We start from the raw sequence: 21,028 nt of genomic DNA, 5'->3' as shown, positions 1-21,028 counted from the left end.
ACATAAATCAATCAAAGTTTGCAGTATTATCATGACCTCATAACTATGCGGTTTATCACAAACAGTGTACGAAATTCGAAAACATTAAAAGCGGTTTTTAGCACCACGCTTCCTCGTCCGAAAAAATTCTTTTCAAATTTAGCAATAATTATTGGGTATTAGTAAGTACTGTACTCATGCAGAAGAAAAATAATGATTCAAGTTTTTTATTAAGCAGCCTACGGTTGTTTTTCAGAAAATTTTATTCTGGCATAACCACCGAAAATGTACAGCTTGCAAAATTGAAAATCCAGAATTATCAAGAGCACAGGAAAAACGCCAATCAAAATGTACATTTCCAAAAATGGGTAATCATCCGCTCACGAGAAGCAAAAAACAGGGGATTTGGAAGCACACTGCATCTAAGTGTAAACAAAAAAACGGCTTTTGCCAACAACATGACTGAGTCAATGCGCAGATCTGTAAATGACGAAGAAGCGCAGACACATTAAAAAACCTAGATTCAAAAGTCTGCAGGCAGCAGTGAGTAGACTCTCAGTCAGGAACACAATACGTAATCAACCGCCGACCACCGGCAGCAACAGCGAAAAGGGATGGGCGCTTCAACCCTCCTTGCTGCCGCTGATCAGATCGTCCACAATCTTGGCCATTTCCGCGATTTCCTCCTTCTTTTTCTCCAGCTGATCTTCCAGCTGCCGGTTCTTCATCTCGACCATACGGTTCACTGCTTGCACACTATAATGACACATAAAAAATTCCAAACAACCGCCCAACGTCATACACGCCCCATCGCTGGTCCTTTAATTCATACGGGATTTCGCATGCTGTTTTTGGGTTGACAAAATTTACGAACAGAATAAGACTCAAATACTTGTATATATGGAAAAGCATATATTCATGGATAGAAAATGGGTACCAATAATGAATTATCATGATATCAAAAGAAACCTCACCACAATTCTCAAGTTAATAATGTCAACACTCCACACAATGGAAGCACTGCCTTCAAGGAAAACTGGTTATAGCCGCTGCGCATAATTCTCCCCAACTTACCGTTTCATTTCCTGCTGCTGCGGAGCGAACTCGGCGTTGAGCTCATCGTAGGCCCTCTGCAGAATCTCTTGATTCTGTAAGCAAGCAGCAACATGGCAGTCAGGCAGGCGGCTAAATGTTCACTTAACGGCTACTTCCGGGTGTAACAAACACACTGACGACGCATGTGAGCAGTGCATACCATACCGATTTGTAGGTGCTAATCACAGACTTGCTTGTCTCGAAGCGCTCGTGCAGGGAAACAAAAACCCGGTGCATCTCCTCCTGGTCGGCGATAGCGCGCGCCTCCCGCTGTTTGGCCGCGGCTGTCTCCTCCTGGAAGGTCTTCAGTTTGGCCAGCAGCGTCTGCACCACGCCCTCGTACATGGCCACTACATTCTCCCACACCTGACAAAGCGGACAAATGCAAGAGAAAACAGTCACGGATAATCCGAAAGTTAGACAAAAAAGAGTGTTAGAACGAGTATTTACTAAACACTTACCGGTGGCAAATCCGGGAGACCCGAATAGTTGCTGGGCTGAGAGTCCTCCATGGCCAGTTTGAAGTGCTCGCCCTCTGCGAAGACACCGGCGGGAACGGAGCGGCGGTTGAGGGTACGGTGAACGCTGTTGCTGGTCATTTTGGCATTCTTGGTGCGCAGTGTCACGGGGCGCTGCGGTGGCGTTGACAGACTAACCAGACTGCCCGGTGGATATGTCGGTATGGGCTGCTCATCAGCGTTCTCATTTTCATCATCTTCGCCGCCCATTCCGTTGCCATTTACCACAGCGTGTTGCCCACCCCCACCATTCATCGGCGGCGCAATAGAGTTGTCCAGCGTCTGCGTCTATGCAACACGAGTATTGACTCTTTTGAGTATTCCAGTTATTCACACACCAACCAGTTTAATACGTAGTCGTACAATAACAAATTATTATCATGCCAAATGTTTGTCTGTTCGACTACTTTCAATTAAATCCTCATGAGCAGCTCTACACCTATTTCAATAAACTACAACTGCTACAGGAATGCTCGTGCAGTCGTTACTGAGTCGAACGAAAATTTAATTATGTATGGTATAAAAAGAAGGTCTGGCGAATATTTGCTTTATAAAGAACTACTGACCATGAATACTACTGCCTAGTGCCTACTCAGAAGTGACTCAATGACTACTGTCAACCGGTACGAGGTACTGTGTAATTTTCCTACTTCTACTGTTAACATGAAACGTTAAATTTAAGAATTGCAGAAACAGAAAACCTAATTTGCACTTATCATAATTATGTGTCGGGCAAAAGTTCTTTCTACAAATGTATGAAACGCGAAAAAAAACGGACTTCATGAAGCGAAGCAACATACCAGATGTCGAAGCGTTCTTGGCATGTCGAACAGAAATTATACAGCGGCCAAAAAATTAAGATATCCAGTACTTAAAAAAACGTGCCGGTCGTCATTTAAATCAACCAATTCTCTCACACGGCAGACGACAGTACTTGAGAGCAAGTTGCAACACACACTGACTGTACGGTCTGTAGACTCTGTACCTGATGCCGCGGCTGGGTGATCGGCGGAGTAGCTTTAGGCGTACTTTTCACATTAGCGGCTGCATCGCGATCAGCAACAACATCAGGCCGTGAATTCGGCTATAAAAACATTATTACTCGTTCACAACCCGCGATGATTACGACGACTGATCATAATCACAATTAAGAGGCAAGGACCTCAGCAATGAGTCGCAAACATACACGCGCAACTATCAAAACTCTTCCATCAGCAGATCAATCGTTCGTCTGAATGCGCTGCCAATGGCTCATGCGGTAAGAGACATGAATGTATGAAAAAGCATTAACATCCGTCAGTTAGGGAAGGGCAGGCGAAAATCGATAAACATTGCATTACGGTGCAGGGAAAAATGGAAAACTCTACCGTCTCATGACTCACCGCGCAGCACAGGTGCACAAAAGATTTTCTACTCTCGATATCAGCTGTTGGTCAGACTGAGTTTGCTGCCTCGGCCGGATGCAATGCATAAATACCATAAAGAGCATTGCTTCCAAATGGGATTCGCAACTTTCCCGCTCCGCACTGTACACTATGTAGTATGTACATTGTAAACGGATAACAAAGCTTACTTGCGCCAATTCAATCCCGCACAACTGGGCCGGCTGCGTTTCAGCCGTGGACTGCGACTGCTGTTGTTGTCGGAGAATGGCATCGCGTTTGTGCTGCATGGCCGCGATCATGTCGAGATTGGCTGTGCTGCTCTGCGGCGGGAAGGGACGCTTGAATGCGGGCTCCGGCAGCGGTCGGCTCGGGGCAGTTTCCGCGACATATGGGTCGAATTTCTGATACAGCGACTGACGCGCCAACTCTGACTCTATGGCGTTCGTCGAACCAGCATTTTCCAGGAAATCCAGACCGTTCTCCCTGGACAACCAACGCTAAACCAAATGCTGGGAAATCATTTCAAGCGCTTTACCCAAAGACTTCGCTGGACACGGCCCGGGCCACATCCTGCGAGTACGTGTCGGCGGAGACGAGCGTGGGAGTGGACGCATCGCCCGACCCGTTTTCCAGGCTCTTAATGGCGAACTGCACGTCCAGCGAGTCCACCATGTTGGCGGAGGCCAGGGCCTCCGCCACCGCCTGTTGCTTGAGGACGCGATCGCTAAAGGGTTCGGCACTGGATTCCTTACTGCGGACTGGGGCGGCCACAGGCGTTGTGGCGAGCAGCGTGGAGCTATCGCCCTCGGGGGTCGAACCGCGCTGGCCGTTGACGTGGGCCAGGTGGGGAAAGGCAAGAGCCTCGGACTGCACAGGATCCATTACCAGGCTGTCCGCCAAGGCCGTGGAAGGATCCTCCTGAACGGCGCCTTGAAGCCGAATCAAAACAGAAAAATTAAATTCAACACATTTTAAAACTGAGGGAACTTTCGCAAAAGCGCGAACGCGAGAAGGGGCCACGTGAGTACCTTTAGGATGCAACAGACCGAAGAGAAAATAAATCAGGAAAATGAAGAAGGTGAGTACAAACGCTACAAGACACCAATCAGAAATACCAACGCAATTCCAACACCAGACATTCACAGCACTTGACATGACATCATCCGTGTTACAAAGCTGAAAAACCCAACACATGCTCAACCTGCCATCGACTGCAACTCCACAAATATTATGTGAAGTTGGCTAAGAACGATGGCTAGTTCACAGTTTATCCTACGTTGCGGTCTTTTCGAACACAACCCAGCGAAGGAACGACCGAGAGTTCCGAAATCGTACCTGGCTTATCAGCTTATTAATGGGTTTGGAGACGAGCGTTGCAGTTACAGTGGACTGCGAAAACCTGTTACATTCGGTCCGCGACCGAATGTCCAATCCCAATAAATGGCCAAGACCAAATGACCAATACACAGGAAACGCGCAAGAATTTGAACACTTGCACGTTGCGCATTTCCCAATGAAAACCATCAGCCGATATCTCAAACGAAAGAGAACAAAATTTCAAGAATTCTGGTACCAAACAGGTGATCCTTTACGAGATCTAAGAGAAAATCGAGCCATTTTAGTTTGTCGTAGACAAAGCATACGATTTCTGTGTTAAAACTGAATCCAAACCGTGGATTCAAATCGTATGCTATGTCTACGAGAAACTTTAGGTGCGTCGATTTTCTCTTAGATCCCATAAAGAACAACTTGCTTGGTATCAAAATTTTTAAAATTTTTTTCTCTTTCGTTTGAGATATCGGTTGATTGTTTTCGTTGGGAAATGCGCAAGGTGCATGTGTTAATACCAGCAGGCCGATGGCCAGTCACGAATTTGCCTGTCTTAGTACAGAAAAGTGCCTGGTTGCGCGCGTTGTAACACCTTTTCGCAGTCCACTGTAATACCTGCAACGCTCGTATCCACATCCATTCACGATAGTTTCACGGCCAATGGATAAGGCCGAAACATGGATAGCTAATAGCTTAATCTAAGAAAAGGATTTAACAAGCTACTCTTAAATACTCTCAGAAGTAGTCGGAAATATGGTAAACGAGGAGTCGAGGACCAAAGACGCTCCTCGAGCTGCATTATGAAATGCGTGCAGTACTGCTCACCTTCAAGCATAGATCGCTGTTTCAAAGACAAACTCAGTCAATGGCAGCACAGTTACCAGACCAGTGCAAACACATAAGGTATCTCAAAAAGGGAACCACTGAGTGCGAAGAAGTGAAAGCTACGCAATTTCCGGATAATTTACAACATCGAGGAAGGATCCGGGATGATAGAGTTTTGTCCTGATTACCGTATCAGCGAAAAGTGAAAACTGTAAAGTTATAAATCAACCGTTACATTCAGATCCACCGAACGCCTTGAACAGCCAGTTGGATCAACACGTCCAATCAGGATTGTCAATTATGAGCACACCAACCAATCACACAAAATAAGGAAAAACAGGATTCCAAAAGATACGAGCATCAAAAGATTTTTGTCTGATGTCTACGGCGACTCTACGCATTCAATCGCACAAATTACAAATAGTTTATTCTTTTCGCTATGTTTCGGATGCACACTGCACAGCTATTTTTGCCAAAAAACTGAATCCTTTTCGAAAAAGTGGGAATGCTCTAAATTTTAAGAATTTTAAGTTCAGTGTAGTAAGTCTGGTCCGTGGTATAAACTCTAACAATAAGTTTAGTTATCTTAGAGATATCGTGCCGTACACGTTTCTGACCCGAAAACGAATCTAATATCTAATTATAAGCGGGTTTCTGAGAGCGGAGGGCAGTACAACTCGCAACAAAAGGAGCAGCATTGCGAACTCGAATACGGGCGTACCGAATTTTCGGCAAGTCCGCCGAAAAAAAGTTCGCTTCGTACCGCTCCGTACTCAGATATTGCCAACTTTTCATAACTCTTACAATGAGTCGAAGACATTAATTTTTGTTATGATTATTTTATATATAATAGAATTCCTTTTTTAGGCCATAAGATTTACACTCCGTCGGGGACATTTGTTATGTAAATACGAATTCACTACTTTTCCTACTTTTCTATTTCGATTTTTATGCCATAACATTTTTATGTTGACTGTTCTGAGACAGATTGTTAATAACGTCATTATAACGAATACTATCAATTTCTGACCATGCATAACATCATTTTTACATTTTGATTTGTCGTTTCAGTCCCGCTCGGTCTCGCGACTGGCTTCCGGCCCAGTGCGCTGACCGTCGTCCTTTGTTCGCATTTTCTTGGAAAACTCGGTGCATCGGGATCCGTGTGATTACTATCGGTCCTGTAGAAATTCTTCACGTGGGTGGATACGTGCCCGCCAATGCCATTATTCAGCGCCGATAAAGGCCGGAGACAGAGCTGTCTTGTAGACGGCCAGCTGCGTCATTTGACCTCGCGAAGCAGGCCGAGTCAGTACTGCGCAGTGGAATCAGTGGCGCTGATTGTCAGACAGAACATACGTATCCGACCGTGCTGTGAATGCCGTCTTCATTTTAATCTCGCTCACGTGCAGTAACTGCAGTTTATTCGGGATTACTCCTATTTCATTCTGTGGATTCCGGGTTATAATTAGGCAGTACGCACTGGGACGATTCGCTCTGCAGGTGTCTATCCAAGCATCTGGCTCAAAAAGGAGAACAGGTACGTACATTAGATGATTAGCACGAAATGTTAGCCTACTACTGGTAGGTAAGTACTAGAAAGAAGAACTACTTAAGTACTCGTAGGAAGTACCGTAGTACTATAAGGTTAAAGGTATTATAAACTGTTAGAACAGGGCGAATTCTCGTGTTTCGGCATGTTAATATGTTGCTTGCTTGCTTTGCATGTTATGTTAACGATTTGTTTGTGCTGTGAGTATGCGGCGATGCGCCGTTGTTTTTTGTTTTTCTTTTGATTTCGTTGCTAGAGCAACAGTATCTGGATTTTCAATTACAGTACTTAAGTACTGTACTTCATTAGTTTAGTATTAGGCTTTAGTATTACTTTATTTATATAGATATTTTAATAAACGGAAAGTTCGTGATTATTGTATTGAAGTAAGTACTGTACTAAATTATAGTGACAATTTTAGTGTACTGTGCAAGTACTTAAAATCAAGTTTCCGCGTTGTTCGACATACTATCGTACTTACCTGTGTAACACTGTAAATTAAGCAATCAGTCGTAAGTCGATTTGATTTTTTGTTACAGTAGTGACCGCAGTGAGTGGGGTGGTGACTGGAACGATGCAGGCGGCAGTATAGACAATACACAATACTATGCACGGGGATAGCTTTGCAGTTTACATTTTTAACAATAGTGTATTGTTAATTTTGACATCAGAGAACCTGTGTATTGTACAGTATCGTTCGCGCTTCAATTTGCAATCACGCTACCGCATAATTAGCAAGATTACTTATATATTTCGCTACTTGCTAGCCTATGTAAACAGCGGCAACGACGTCACCACTGCGCTGAATATGGCAACGCAGCGATCCGGCTAGGCTAGGTACTTGGCACAAATTCGCTTGTTGATGCACCAGTTGCATTGGATTTTTTGGTGTTGCATTGGTGGTATCATGTATGTTTTTTTCTGTTGGGAATGCTGATTGTGCGGTGTCATTGCTCACGAAAAGGCGCTTTCAACGTTCACCGCCCCAGCTGAGTCAGGCACGATTTTTGTGTAGGCACTTTTTGTTGACACTTCAAGTGCCTCGTAGCTACTATCGTACACGTACCTGGTATTCAGTACACTAATAATTGCTATCATCTCAAGACTCGAGTAATTTTTTCACGATACACTATTGTACATGCGCTATGTAGTATTGTATGTAGCTCTTTCGGAGAAATATTGCCCTATCTACGCAGAGAAAGCGTAATATTTGTTTGCAATATCTTTTGTAAATTTATCACACACGAGTCGGAAGTGTTATATCTATATTGCGAAATGGTGTTGAAAGATGTTGAAATGCAAAATATTATTTTTGTATTCGCTTTTTAAAAAGTTCGTGGTCAGTTACTTCAGTACTGTAATTCTTATATCACCTTATAAGTATACACCGTGCTTTTATATTCGTACTGATTATATTAAAGCGATAAATGAATTAAAATTGACTAACGTATTGCGTCGTAAAGTTTTCAACAAATTTTTTTGTCGAAGTGCTGTGTCATCACAATTTGAGCATCCGATGGCATGGTTTTTCTTGATATTATTATTTGTTGTCAAGGTTCGCGACATGCATACTAATGTACTGTATCTGTAGAGAGTAGAGACTGGGTCTGGAGATATCCTTTGACCGGAAGTTTTCGTATTTTATAATTTTAATTTCGACACTGAATGTGTTCTCGTATGCTTAAATTGCAAAAATTTGCTTTCTGTGTATCAACGGGTGTTACATCTGTGGGGTAAAACTCGTAATCGTCGCCTTTTATTATTGAGCGTGGCGTATCGTTGTACTGTAATGGTGGTGCGTAGAGAAACCGTAAAAACATTTAACTGTAATCGCTCGAATGCATAAACGATAATCTGAACTGAAACAGCGCATTGGCTGTGCACTACGGTACACGGGTACAGTACTGCGGGGCAAGTTAATCCGTGCGCAGCAGATGCTGTTTAGACGTGACGAGTGGCAGTGCTGGGAAAGAATTCTTTTGTTGGGCATGCGCGGATTAATCGGCAAGAGTCAGTGGTCATCATCAGTTACCAACTTATCGAGGCGAGGGAAGCCCCAGCTTTTGTGGAAAAGCAATCAAATATGCGGCGTCGAGAAGTCTGGAAAATTTTGTCTATTTAGTCATAATTTGCGTGTCTGCCTTTCCTGACTTGCACTCATACTAGTCGGCCTGGCAATTACAGGGCTCCATTTCGTGTGCATAGGCCGCTCCCTGTGCTGTGCTTTAGCCTTTGTGTTGCAGTAGATGAGATGTGTATCGCTGCAGAGTCAGACTGCAGAAATATGACCAGTCGCAGTGGGATATTTTTAGTTACATGTGTATGTATGTGAGTCAGCCTCCGCCTCCTTCTGCCACACTCTGTCCCTCTGCACAGTAGTTTGTGGTCTACTAAGCAGCAGCAGCTGGCTTTGAAATGTTTTAAACGATTAGCAGCCAGCGATAAGAGCCGCTTGCCAATGCGAACTGGTTTTGCCGGTGTGGGAAAGTGACGTCACGCCAACCAGCACGGCTCAGACTGGCTGCTCGCATAATTTGCGTGGTGTGTGTGTATGTGCGCTGAATATCGTTAGCGTTTGTTATGGGCGTGAATCTGTTTGAATGTACATACATGCGTGGGAAATCATTGTGCAGCGGCCAAAGTGTATCCGCGCTTGGTTAGATGTTAGTTGCTACTGCCTGCAGTTAGATTTGTGATTTAGTCATTATTTCGCTACTTGTGTACTTACGGTACATCAGGTTAAGCAACCAGTTATTTGGCTTCCACATTGCAGTTGCTGCCGTTCAATATTTTCTTTCATTAGTGCATTACAACTACATTCTCTATTGTTTACATCGTTGGAAAACGTTTTAGATAACCGGCGTTTTGCGACCTTTTCTACAGGTACGGTCCTTATGTAAATCGCATACGGAGATCATATTTTATGGTACAGCTACTTCCTGGTTTATTGATTACAGTAACTGAACACTTTGAAATTAGAGTGAATACTTATAATTATTGTTAATTGTACACAAATAATTACATCATGCTACCAGCAAATATAAACATCTAACACTGTTTGTTGTGAAATATGGGCGGAGAGATTAGCGCTACATAGTACATACTATTTATGAAGGCTGCACAAATGATATTCATAAAATCAGTACTACATGGCTGTTGAATTATTTGTCCACTTTTGTACGCTGATAATAATAACATCAAATAAGTTTCACAACATCGGTGTTGGCATGCAGTAAAGTTAATATCGCTGGTACGGTTTAAGTACTTATAATATATTTCTCTGAATGATTTTCCTTGCTGGCGCTAAACAGCCACGTAAATGCTGCCTCGATGTAAGCTGTAACTCATCTGTTCTCCTGCTGATCAATAAGCCATCATAATAAATTGCTGGTATTTTCTTTTATTGGCACTGGCAGCGTGTACACTGTACGATTTACAACACTTACATACAATGCACTGCGTACAGTATTACATCTACAGACTGCAATCGTAGTACAATACACAGTACTGCGTTGAGTGGATCTGCAGGTGCAGTCTCTGGGAAATATGGATGGTGTGTGGTCGTGTTAGAATAGGCCGGATGGATCGATATTAGTGCGGGACTCTTGCGGGAATATTTTGTTTTTGTGGTCGTATCGATGCTAAGCTAGGGCGCACAAGTTGGCGCTTGTTAGACGAAGGATGTCACGAGCTAATAGGCCCAAATTCGACGTAGATTGGCCAGTTAAAGATGTCACGGAAAATGTGATCTTTGATCTTTGTTCGGGCGAAAGTGTGCTGTGTTGGCTTGCCGGTTGTGTACTGTATGTGTAAATGTGTGTGTGTGCTTGTATGCATATGCCTATCCGGTTTACCTTACGCACAAGCATTATTGATCGAATCTCCACGTAGGAATGTCTTCCTTTGGCAAGGCCACTCCACTAGCTTTTGTGTGTAGCGCTATAAAGATAAAGACGCCGTTCCCGCCAGACTCCAGAGAGAACATGCAGGCGGCGGTTACGGGCGTCGTGTAACGGGCCGGTTGCCTCGACGCTGCAATGAAACAACAGCTACTCGTGTACATAGGTGAAGAAATTGCCGATACGTGGAATGGCCGAGGAGAAAGCGTTTGACACAAAAAAAGAAATAGACAAGTCAGGGATTTCTGTTGCAAAAATAAAGATAAGGATTGGCGAGGGGGTTAAAAATATCCCGTATGTATTTTTGGCGCGGGCCATATTAATTGTTGTGTGGCGTGGTGTTATGCGCTAAAATTATAACCGCGCGTGGTCGGCTGGTTTCGCAATGACAGTAAAGGCAAACGCCATGGCTGTTTTCAGTGATGTTGCTAGTGTGTTGGCTAAATTTAGCTGGCTTCTCTAGCTTGGCCCACTGCACCAGCTGTGCATGGAAAGCGCGCTGCTTCTCCTTCACATGATCAGGCACTGCCAGTGCCAGGCCCAGACCGGCGTTAGCTGAAGAGCAACCGGAGCAGAAATGTCATTGTACAGCACTTTTATTTAGGGAGCATCCATAAATTACGTACGCAGAAAACCACGAGTTTTTCACCCCTCCCTCCCCCTTCGTAGCGGTCTGTCACGTTTGCTTGACCCCTACCCCCTGGTTCGCTCAATCGTAATACATGGAGCTGACGACCCCCTCCCCCCTGGGTTCGCCGGGGCCGTCACAGCTTGTCACATTTTTTGAACCCGTCCTTCCCTGGTTCGCTGCGTACGTAATTTATGGATCCCCCCTTACCCAAACCACTGCAGTCCAGCACTGCCTATTCTGCTGCGTAAGGAAGCGACTGAACTCTGAGCTCGGCACATTTTAATGTGCATATTTTTCACCGACGTCATGTGTTTTGTTGTCGCTTAGAGGCAGCCGTTGGCAAACCGGTATAATAAGCTAAAAGGATAATGCTGATAATTTTTATATGTCTTTTGTTATGTTTATCCGTTCCGGTAGTAATATACGATTGGTCAAATGTGTAAAATGTTAGCTGGGGTTTGGTGAGAACATTTAATAGTCGTATTATTAAAATTAAAAATACGTATATCCTGTACTTCCTTACTTCTGTGAGTTTTTGCTCTGGCGTAAATTACCATGGCAAATGGGAGCTGCGCGTAGCCAGCGGAGTTACGTAAAGGCCTGATCCGTGAATAGCATCGCGGTGGCACAGATTCGCCCAGGCCATACTGAAGCTGCTGCTGATCAACCGCAAAGACGCCAAAAAGTGAAAAATGGCCACTGTGTGATCATTCTGGCCAGGGCGCCACGTCGTCGGTACATGAGCGTGTGTAGTGTGTGTGATCGGTTGATTTGGGGAATGTATGACAGACTTGTTTTTTCCTCTCGTTTCATTACGTCGACGGTGTGCACCGCTGGGAGGGCATTGCGATGTGAGTGAGAGAGAGTGTGTATGCCATACACTGTATGGCTGCCTGAGCAGGTTTTTCGCTCGAGCCGTGTCTGGTGAAGAAGGCAGGTTTAGTCGAGTCGATCTTTTGTTGACACGTACGTGTCAGTTGCTAGCCGGAAGCGATGGCAGAGAGTTTTTTCCTCTCGCTGTACTGCTGATGCAGAGAGTGTTCGCCTAGCTACAGTAGCGGTGCCGCTGAGAAATTCACTGCAAAATAAAGTGCGTGTGTGTCGTTATGACGGCAGATTTCGTTGTACGTGTACATCAGCTGCCGCGGCTTGTGTAGCACGCGCGCTATTTTAACTCTTCCATGTGTTGTTGGGCGGAAGCTTCCAAGAACAACACTCTTGGCGGATTACACTTGCCCGTCACGTGATGAAGAGGTGCTTGCACAAGCGGGAATATGTTGATGTTGTGTGATTGCTGTGATAAGGTGTGTGTGAATGTTTTATCGGTGAGTGTAACTTACCTGTGATTGTGCAATATCCCACAGGCCTCTAACGGACGTTGCAGATGCGATCGTTCGATTGTTTTTGCTGGAAAGATAGACGGCTGGTATATGTAATCTGTATGTTTTCATGCAGCGCTATCTGCTGGTCATTGTTACGTTTGCGCTGCATATATCGCCTGTTGTAGCGGGCGTAAAGATGGGTAATTTGGGCCAGTTTCCGGCTGGAAAGGTCCCCGGATGGTTGGCCGACAGAGTCAATAGGAAACCGGTTTGTGGTGGCTGTCTGGCAGGCTGGTGTCTGTGTTGTTGTGTGTGCGTGTTGAGTTGAGGACGCATAAACGCCGGGTGTACTGTGTGTGTACACAGATAGTTAATAGAATCGGATCGGCCTAGTTAGCGTTGTCGTGCCGGTCCAAAGGTTGGCCTGGCCAGCTACAAATACGGCAGATCGATAGGATTGTTGGCGGCGTGTTAGGCTGTTTTGTGTTGTGCAGTACTGTGCCCGCGAACGCCAAACTTATTCATCAGGCTATAATAATTAAAATCACATGCGAACGACTGAGTGTTATGTGTTGAATTTGAATTGCGCAGCAGTCTGGCCGTAGCAGCTAGTTAGTTGCATTTCCGGCCTACTTGATTATCGATTGCTCCCATCCACTTGTTGCATTCTTGTATGACTAAGCAATGTTTGCTGTTCGTCTGACAGAGGGCTTTTCTCTCTTTGCAGATGATGTTGTCTTAATGCTGTAAACGACTGGAATTTCATCCTGATTTTGTGGATATTTATGCGGAATTATTTTATGGCTGTTGTATGAAGGATTTAACGACTGAGCGCTGAATCGAGGTGATGGCTCCAAAACGCGGTCGACCACGACGTACCACGCGGGCCCGGACGGCCAACGGCTTCCCGGCCGGACGCAGGAAGTCTCGTCGGAGTAAAACCAGTTCGGGAAGCGAACCGACGTCGGCCTTTGAAGCGTTGATGCAGGTCAGCAGTGCGGAACTGAAACGGCTTAACACGGCCACCGCAGCTGACAACCGCAGTGATTCGTCTTCCAAATCCGCCGAGGAGAACCGGAATCTCTTGTCTAGCCCCTCGGACGTCACACTTCCCTCTTGGTACGGGACGTCGACGCCCCCGTCCCGTCCGGTGAAGACCGAGCTGATCCTGCCGCCTAAGAAGAAAAAATACCTGCATTACCTGGCGGAGGCGGATGATGATAACAAAATTATTAATGATCCTTTTTCTCAACCGGAGTCCTACAAAAACAAGCCCCAGTGGACTGCGTTCGGCCAGGAGGCGACGCCTGCTGCGGCCGGCAGTACGTCGGAATTGAAGTTCAACCCCACCCCGGAAACATCAGTCACTGATCCCGGGAAGACACTGTCGGATGTTTTGGAAGAGCACATTTCCCGGTTGATCGTCCAGAATGACCACATTGTGGCTAAGTCTTCGCCGACAGTCAGTAAGCGGGGCAAGTCGCGGGAGACAGAGGGCATTCGGCCCGGCATGTCGGCCGACAGTTCTATGGTAAAGAATCTGCTGTCGTCCAAACTGAACCGCAAGACACTGGCCAAAGAGATCGCCGAGCAGCGGCCGACGGCCATGACGCCCGGTTTCAGCTATCTGAACCCGGAGAACAGTGCCATTAAGGATTTGCTCATTAAGACGTACGAGGAGAAAGGGATGCTGGTGGGTAGCAGCAGTCAGGGCCCAGTGGAAGCGGGCCGACTGACCGCTGTCAGCGTGCGGAAGGGCGGGATGGGATTCCTCTACCAAGTGGCTTCTGATCCGCGTAGCGGGACGCTGGTGGTGGCCGGCAGTGCCGAAGGCAGCTGGGCGGTGCTGCAGGGCAACGAGTGGGTGTTTGTAGATGAACGCGGTCGGAAACGGGTGCGTCCGGAAGTGACCCTGGTCCCGGAGACAGTGGCGCACGGATTAGCGACGACGGTGCCGCGGTCGCCCAGTGTGGAATCGGTAGTGTCCTCCGAGTCACTGCCGTCCTCGATCAGCCATAATGGATCCTACTCCACAGGTTGGTTAATTTGACTGTACAGTAATAGTTGTTTTCGCATGTTTCCCCGTATTGAGGCATAAAGTTTTTTGCCGCGGTGTTCCATCTCCGTAACGCGGGGTTGTGTTGGACTTTGGCGTGCGACTGCAGTGGCTAAGACGCTTACGCAAGACGCACTGCGCTCTGGGGTGTTCGGTGTTGCACGGCAGCGTTGGCCTAGGTTGTGCTTGTTGAGATAACCTTGATAAGGGAATATGTAAACGATCATCGCTACATAAGACTGATCACGACTTATCGGCCTTTGGCGCACTTCCTAATCAACGCCGTCTTCTCACACTTGTTTACCGCGATAATGTACGTGTAATTCTTCGAACAGCGTATCTAATATTGTTAACATTTAAAGCGTGCCATTGCATTTTTTATTTGTATATTTAATAGCGAATTTTTGTTGTTTCTGTAGTGGTTTAGACTTTTTTGGCATTTGTTTTTTGGCATATTTTAGCATACTTCTGTAAACGGAGAGACTGAGAGGTTTTAGGAATTATGTAATATGTAATAAACACATTATCAGAATGCGCTCTGAGTGTAATTATAATAAAACTTTTCGATACATTTTGCTAATTTTTTCTACAGCGCTATTGAAAAGCTACCCTAGGAAAAGGAGAATATACGGTGTATGTATAACACTAGCTGAGTGGTCAACATTAGGGTGTCACTTGGCTTGAAGGAGATGGTTATGAATTTTTCTGGTATTGTTTACAACTGCTTTGATGGTTTTGGATTACAAGCGGGTATAGATGAATGCGACGCGGGTTTTTCTGTCTTTTTTAGCTGTTTAGAGTTGAATAAGCGATCATATGACCGAGGGAGATGAATACATTTGGTTGCACTTTGCTGCTGCGGGTCTGCACATCAGACTCGTCAGTAGGGCAGAAAAAAGCGATAGCGGCATATTGGCGAGTTGCAGTTTGGACCTCATCACGGATAGGATTCATACAAGTAGTGGTTGGTTAGTGGTGTTTTTTCGAACGCTGGCGATTACATGGGCCGTTTGTGCGTTGACTTGCAAATTGGCAGTCAGCATATGAGCAGTGCACTGGCGACAAGAGAAGGTTAACTGCTTAGTTCGTAACACTAACATGCAGCGCGGCGAGGATCGTCGTTACGCTGCACGCCGACGGATGGAGAGACAGATATATGGAGAGATTCGTTTGGGGCCAACAAAAGTATCTATTGAGAATTTTACACTAATATTTAGTGCTGAGGCGGTGGAAAGTAGGTTATGCACAGCACCTGTGCAGCGCACTCGATGACGATGAAGACTGCATGAATATGCGGAATTAAACGGCAATTGAGTGAGATCAGAGTACTCCGAATGCGATGGAAATCACTGCTGGGAAATGATCACTCAGTATAGCGTTGAAAGCACAGCACAGCAGTTCAAAGGTCACGCAAGGGAAATTCAGAATATTCTAGAAAGCCAAATTCTTTTTTATTAAAAATTTTTGTAATTAATAATTCTTTTTTAGATGAAAATATTTAAATTTCAGTCTGATTTAAATAAGTAATTAAAAAAGTCAAGCGCGGACGAGTGATAAGCCAATCTGAGTGATGGACGAAGTGGTAGTCATTTATTGCCGATCTTTTCTATATTTGGTTGCCAGTTTTCAAAAAATACAGAGTAAGTCGATAACTACGAGGAGGGGGTAAATGAGCTCGATGCACCCGAGCAAGGGGTAACAGAGCTCGTTATCTGTGACCGTGCCTGTGCAACACGGCCAGCCACCAAGAGACGGCAGCCCGTGCTATCACGCAGAACACCTGAAGCAGTCACTGAGCCCGATAGATTTTTGTTTCCATAGACTTGTATGCTAAACTGAATCACTTCTGTTTTGCACATTCGGGAACGAAACCAAGCAAATAACATTCCAAAGAATCAGAAAAAATTCACGAGATTTTTGATACTAAACAAGTTATGATTCCTGGTGCAGGACACAAGTTATAGCCATTTGCGTTTCTCGTAGACATAGCATAGCATTCGAATCAACGGTTGGGTTCCACGCACAAACTCTATGCTGTGTCTACGAGAAACATAAATGGCCATAACTTGTGTCCTGCACCATGAATCAGAACTTGTTTAGTATTAAGAATCTCGTGAATTTTTTCTAATTCTTTTGGAATGTTATTTGCTTGGTTTCGTTCCCAAATATGCAAAACAGAAGTGATTCAGTTTAGCATACAAGTCTATGGAAACAAAAATCTATCGGGCTCAGTGACTGCTTCAGGTGTTCTGCGTGATAGCACGGGCTGCCGTCTCTTGGTGGCTGGCCGTGTTGCACAGGCACGGTCACAGATAACGAGCTCTGTTACCCCTTGCTCGGGTGCATCGAGCTCATTTACCCCCTCCTCGTATACCAGCAACACTGCGAATTACGAGTCTACCATTAAATGTAGTATGAAAATTAATTTTTAGTGAGCCGAAAATTAAATGTTGACACATTGGCAGGCAATCTCCGACGCACCGTACAGACGAACGGAACATTCCAGCCATGTCCGGCACACGCGCCCGAAGATAGAAAGGAGATGCCGCCGCCGGTGCGCAACAGCGGCCCCCTTGCCAGCACGGTGAAGACACTGGGCACTTTCCACCCCGACAAGGAGCGCCGCGGCAGTGTGGTTCCGTCACTGCCTGTCTTGCCTGCTGGCCGTCCCGATGACGGGCACGAAAAGACACTGAACGCCCTGCGTGGCCACCTCAACAAGGCCATGGCGCACGCGCTGCCTCCGACGACCACTGTGCCGCCCGCAGAGGCAGCCTCAGTGTTGCCGCTTAAGAAAAGGAAATCCTTCCATGTGCCCAAGGAGGAGGAAGTGGCGGTTGCGCCGCCTGTGGAGACAGTAATCAAAACGGAGGAACCGGTGGTCAAGAAGCCCACCGTGCAACGTTCACAGGTGAGAATAATATGCTTTGTGACCTTAGTTTCCGGTGAAATGTCAGTTAATTTCGGCTTGAAGTGCAGTTGTTGAGTTGTTTTCCGACAAATTAATTGGGCTTATGCTAGCAAACTCTGACTTTCCATTAATGTTCTTTTGGCGTTTAGCAAACTGTGAAAATGTCCACGGTAGTCATTATATTGTGTCAATTTTTTTTAACTATTCAGTAAACTAAAAGTTAGTTTGGAATGATTTTCGGTTCTGAAAAGTGTTGTTGTGCGTTATGGTTGACCGTTGTTTGTAGTAAAGCGGTTATTAAGTACTTCTTAGTTGTTAGTGAAAGTGCCGTCGGCCGAATTCCTATCTGCTAGTTTGCCGATGGAGATAGGTAGGGCTTGTGCTGAATGAAATGCCGTCTCTGTGCGCGTCTGCATGTGTACACGGAATTGATCAAATTCCTCTCCACGTAGCTAGCGCATCAGCAGTGCGATCAAAGTGCACTGCGTCGCTGATTGTTGCTGATCAGAGGTTGCTGTGACATGTCGCGTTGTGTTTACCCCGCAGGCCAACCATTCCGCCACTACCACGACAACGACAGTGTCAGCCGCCCCGCCGCCAGCCCGCCTGGACACAGGCGGTGTCCCGTCCAGCTCCAGTCTGGGCCAGACAGTCAATTACGCTGGCTACGCCACGTACGTCAATGAGAACCACGCCAGCCATCTCAACTTTTACGCTGACCTCTCCCGTCAGTACTCTTCCAACCTAGCCTTCAACCGGATGCTGCTGCAGCAAGGACACTCACTGGCTAGCTTTCGCTACTCTTGTGTACCCACCACCACTATCCGGGCGGCCAGGCCTATCCATTTGCCCATCGGCGAGAGGTGATAAAATAAACAGATAAAAAACTTACAGAAATAGTTAGTTTAAACTTTAAAGTGTGTTGAACATACGTCTGAAGTGTGTTGAATATTATACAGGGTTTCCATGTACCAAGACGCATGGAGCACCAGTCCGCCTCATGTAAACCCCATCATCCACGTAGATTCATCGGTGTACGGAAAGAAGAAGATGGACAGTGTGTACTACTCATCGGCGCTCAAGAAGTCGTTGCACGTCGGTCCGACCAGCGTGGAGGTGTACAACCACAAGAACCAGCTCATCCGCCGCGGTCTCAACTCTTTCCTGCCGGCGGAGTCCCTGCGACTGACGTACCTCGAGGTTAGTTGTCCGTGCAAATTATGCTGTTGAATTTTCCCTATACTATAATGAACATGTTTTTTCTTGCAGAGACCTCCAATGCAGGCACCGGTGCCGGATGAACAGCCCTCCACATCGGCCGTCCGTTACGAGCCGCGCACCGTCCCCACGCAGATTAGCGTGGAGGATGTGAGCGATGAGGAGGATAATGGGGAGACATGCAGCAAGTGCCGGAGAAAGTTTACTGTCCAGTCAAAGAAGAAAACGTCTAAGAAAGACATGGTCTGTCCGCAGTGCATCGAGAAATCTCGAGGTAATTATAAGTGACTTGTTTATGATTTTTTAATAAGTAATGCACTGGATTTGTTTATAATTGTTTTCTTTCTGCAGTTGAAAATGCTGGAAAAAAGCGCGGCAGTGTGGTACAGATGCCGCGTCCACTGGAGGCTCCCGGCGTGACGGAAGTGGACAGTGTTAAACAAGCGGAGAAGCAGCTGGTGCAGCAGCGTATCCAACAGATGCTCATGTCGCACCAGCAGCCCCCCGCGGCAGTGGCAATCGGGTCGCCGCTTCTGCTGATGAACCTGCCCGGTGATGCCGGCCGTTCGCCTCCTCAGCCGCTGCCGTCGCCGGGCGATCTGAACGCCATGGATCTGTCAGTGCGGCTGCGCAAGTCTCCGCCCCTAGAAACGACGCCGGCGGACTGGCGCATGGTGGAAGGACCTCCCTTGGGCAGCAGCAAGCTGCCGTGTGCTACGTGCGGAAAGGTGTTCGCCACGGAAGGACAGCTGGTGCTGCACGGGCGCGTCCACGATGCCGGAAAAGTAGACAAGAAGTCGCGCGGGAAACGAGAAAGGAGTGTCTCGCCCCAGGGGAAGGACGGCCATAGCAGCAACCCTCGACCCTTCTTTTGCTCGGAATGCAACGTCGGATTCCGAATTCATGGTTAGTTGCGGCCACCTGTTCAGAATTTATCAGCGAGCTTTTTAATGTTTTATTTTGTTGAGTAGTTTTTTTGACATCCAAGTCTATTGTGATCATTGCGTTATTGTAATTAATTATTGGCTGGATATCCACAAGAAACACTGCCACTGTTTAATTTTTTGTTAAAACTCTGTCATACATAGTACACTTCTTATAGCGGTGAAGGTTAAACAGAAATTTTTGTTAGACAGTTTACGATAAGTTCTTCGTCAAGTGCAGCAGATCTCTTAAATATTTCGAACAATTCGAAGGGTGCATTCAGTTTTTATTTTTTGTCGATAGGACATTTGCAAAAGCATCTGCGCTCCAAGACGCACATTACCCAGTTGGAGTGCGCCGGACGTTTGCAGTGCGGCTTCTACGCCGAACTGGAGCGACAGAATCTGGTAGCATCCTTGCACCAGATGATCGACACGGCTGACTGCGCCAAAGCCCTGGCCTCGCTACACAGCCTCTGCAAGTCCCTCCTGCCGCTGGAGGCCGCTGCCGGGGCGCCGTTATTGGACAAGGAGTGACTGACAGCATGAAGAGTTCTACGGATGTTTTCTTACTTTTTTTGGCACAACTTTTTGAATTGTTCTAAACCGATTTCCGTTTTTTATGGTTATTTCTAATTGCCCCTTCTGGGGGCTCTTTGTGTTTTTTTAATGTTGGGAATTCTGGTTTGGGGTGAAGAGGGTGGGGATGTTTGTACAGAGTGTATATTTTGCGGGAGCGGCTGGATGAGTCTCCGACCGGAGGAGGCGCCTGTGTTTTGTTTAATTGCGGCTCGGATTGCGTTTTTGTGGGGCCAAAACATGTGTTGCCTGTTCTTTTGCATCCAGAGGTGATTTGCTTGTTGCGATAATTTGTATTAAAGCCGGTAATTGCGCTGATGCACCGATGCGCCGTCCGTTTTTTATCGCTTCGTTGGTTTGATGCGCATTTTCTGGCCAGTGGTCAGTGGTGGCCCGGTGCGGTTGAGCGTGACAGTGGCGCAGCACAATTTCCGTTGCCAAGGTCAGCCATGATGAGCCGCTTCCGGGTAGATTGTTTGGTTAGAGCATTCAGCGGAATGAATCGGTCGTTATTATTAAGAACACACAATACTGTAACACTAACAACAGCGACGCCGTACCGTGATTTAAGCCGGTTGAAATCGTGACATGAGAATGAGTCGAGCGACTACTTGTACAAACGAGGGAAAGCGCAGATCGTACGCATATATATTATGTTGTCTTCATACTATATATATACTTTATAAAACTACTTTTATTCGCGTTGTGAGAAACAAATTTTACACACATTCTACATAAAACGTGGGAAATTGAAAACACAAGCGAGCTACATAGCAACATCTACAAACACAGGCGGGCGAATAACA

At 46.1% G+C, this 21,028-nt stretch overlaps 2 protein-coding genes across 9 annotated transcripts; one reads left to right on the top strand and one right to left on the bottom strand.

The window, feature by feature from the left end:
• Positions 1-219: 219 nt before the first annotated feature.
• Positions 220-6,852, bottom strand: LOC129593442 (uncharacterized). 4 transcript variants are annotated; one of them, XM_055489759.1, is made up of 9 exons: positions 5,132-5,434; positions 4,006-4,153; positions 3,513-3,906; positions 3,166-3,460; positions 2,578-2,676; positions 1,536-1,880; positions 1,240-1,440; positions 1,054-1,127; positions 220-735 (listed from the first exon to the last, which is right to left on the bottom strand). In XM_055489759.1, the coding sequence occupies exons 2-9, from the start codon at positions 4,130-4,132 to the stop codon at positions 603-605; spliced, it is 1,668 nt and encodes a 555-aa protein (XP_055345734.1). In that variant the 5' UTR covers positions 4,133-4,153; positions 5,132-5,434; the 3' UTR covers positions 220-602. The 4 variants fall into 4 exon arrangements, with proteins under 4 accessions (XP_055345734.1, XP_055345738.1, XP_055345735.1 ...); XM_055489763.1 differs by lacking the exons at positions 4,006-4,153; positions 5,132-5,434 and adding an exon at positions 6,183-6,852; XM_055489760.1 differs by lacking the exon at positions 2,578-2,676 and having other exon boundaries at positions 5,132-5,340.
• LOC129593440 (uncharacterized) lies at positions 6,203-20,534 on the top strand. Of its 5 annotated transcripts, XM_055489756.1 has the most exons (9): positions 6,203-6,671; positions 9,537-9,566; positions 13,263-14,571; positions 17,057-17,502; positions 18,049-18,365; positions 18,462-18,702; positions 18,772-18,994; positions 19,072-19,626; positions 19,948-20,534. In XM_055489756.1, exons 3-9 carry the CDS (start codon positions 13,383-13,385, stop codon positions 20,178-20,180), a joined length of 3,204 nt encoding a protein of 1,067 aa, XP_055345731.1. In that variant the 5' UTR covers positions 6,203-6,671; positions 9,537-9,566; positions 13,263-13,382; the 3' UTR covers positions 20,181-20,534. The 5 variants fall into 5 exon arrangements, with proteins under 5 accessions (XP_055345731.1, XP_055345730.1, XP_055345732.1 ...); XM_055489755.1 differs by lacking the exon at positions 9,537-9,566; XM_055489757.1 differs by lacking the exons at positions 6,203-6,671; positions 9,537-9,566 and adding an exon at positions 12,236-12,517.
• Positions 20,535-21,028: the final 494 nt, after the last annotated feature.

Source organism: Paramacrobiotus metropolitanus, unplaced genomic scaffold (genome assembly GCF_019649055.1).
Source record: "Paramacrobiotus metropolitanus isolate TYO unplaced genomic scaffold, Prichtersi_v1.0 Parri_scaffold0000061, whole genome shotgun sequence".
Classification (NCBI taxonomy): domain Eukaryota; kingdom Metazoa; phylum Tardigrada; class Eutardigrada; order Parachela; family Macrobiotidae; genus Paramacrobiotus; species Paramacrobiotus metropolitanus.
Note: the sequence above shows the minus strand (reverse complement) of the source record. Positions and strands in the feature narration are given on the sequence as shown.

Coding starts and splice junctions, on each gene's coding strand:
- LOC129593442 (XM_055489759.1), bottom strand. CDS start 4,132: ATGTCAAGTGCTGTGAATGTCTGGTGTTGGAATTGCGTTGGTATTTCT. Junction 1,881..2,577: donor TCACCCAGCCGCGGCATCAG/GTACAGAGTCTA, acceptor CGTGTTGCATAG/ACGCAGACGCTGGACAACTC. Junction 1,441..1,535: donor GTCTCCCGGATTTGCCACCG/GTAAGTGTTTAG, acceptor CCGCTTTGTCAG/GTGTGGGAGAATGTAGTGGC.
- LOC129593440 (XM_055489755.1), top strand. CDS start 13,383: ATGGCTCCAAAACGCGGTCGACCACGACGTACCACGCGGGCCCGGACG. Junction 18,703..18,771: donor TGCGACTGACGTACCTCGAG/GTTAGTTGTCCG, acceptor TTTTTCTTGCAG/AGACCTCCAATGCAGGCACC. Junction 19,627..19,947: donor CGTCGGATTCCGAATTCATG/GTTAGTTGCGGC, acceptor TTTTGTCGATAG/GACATTTGCAAAAGCATCTG.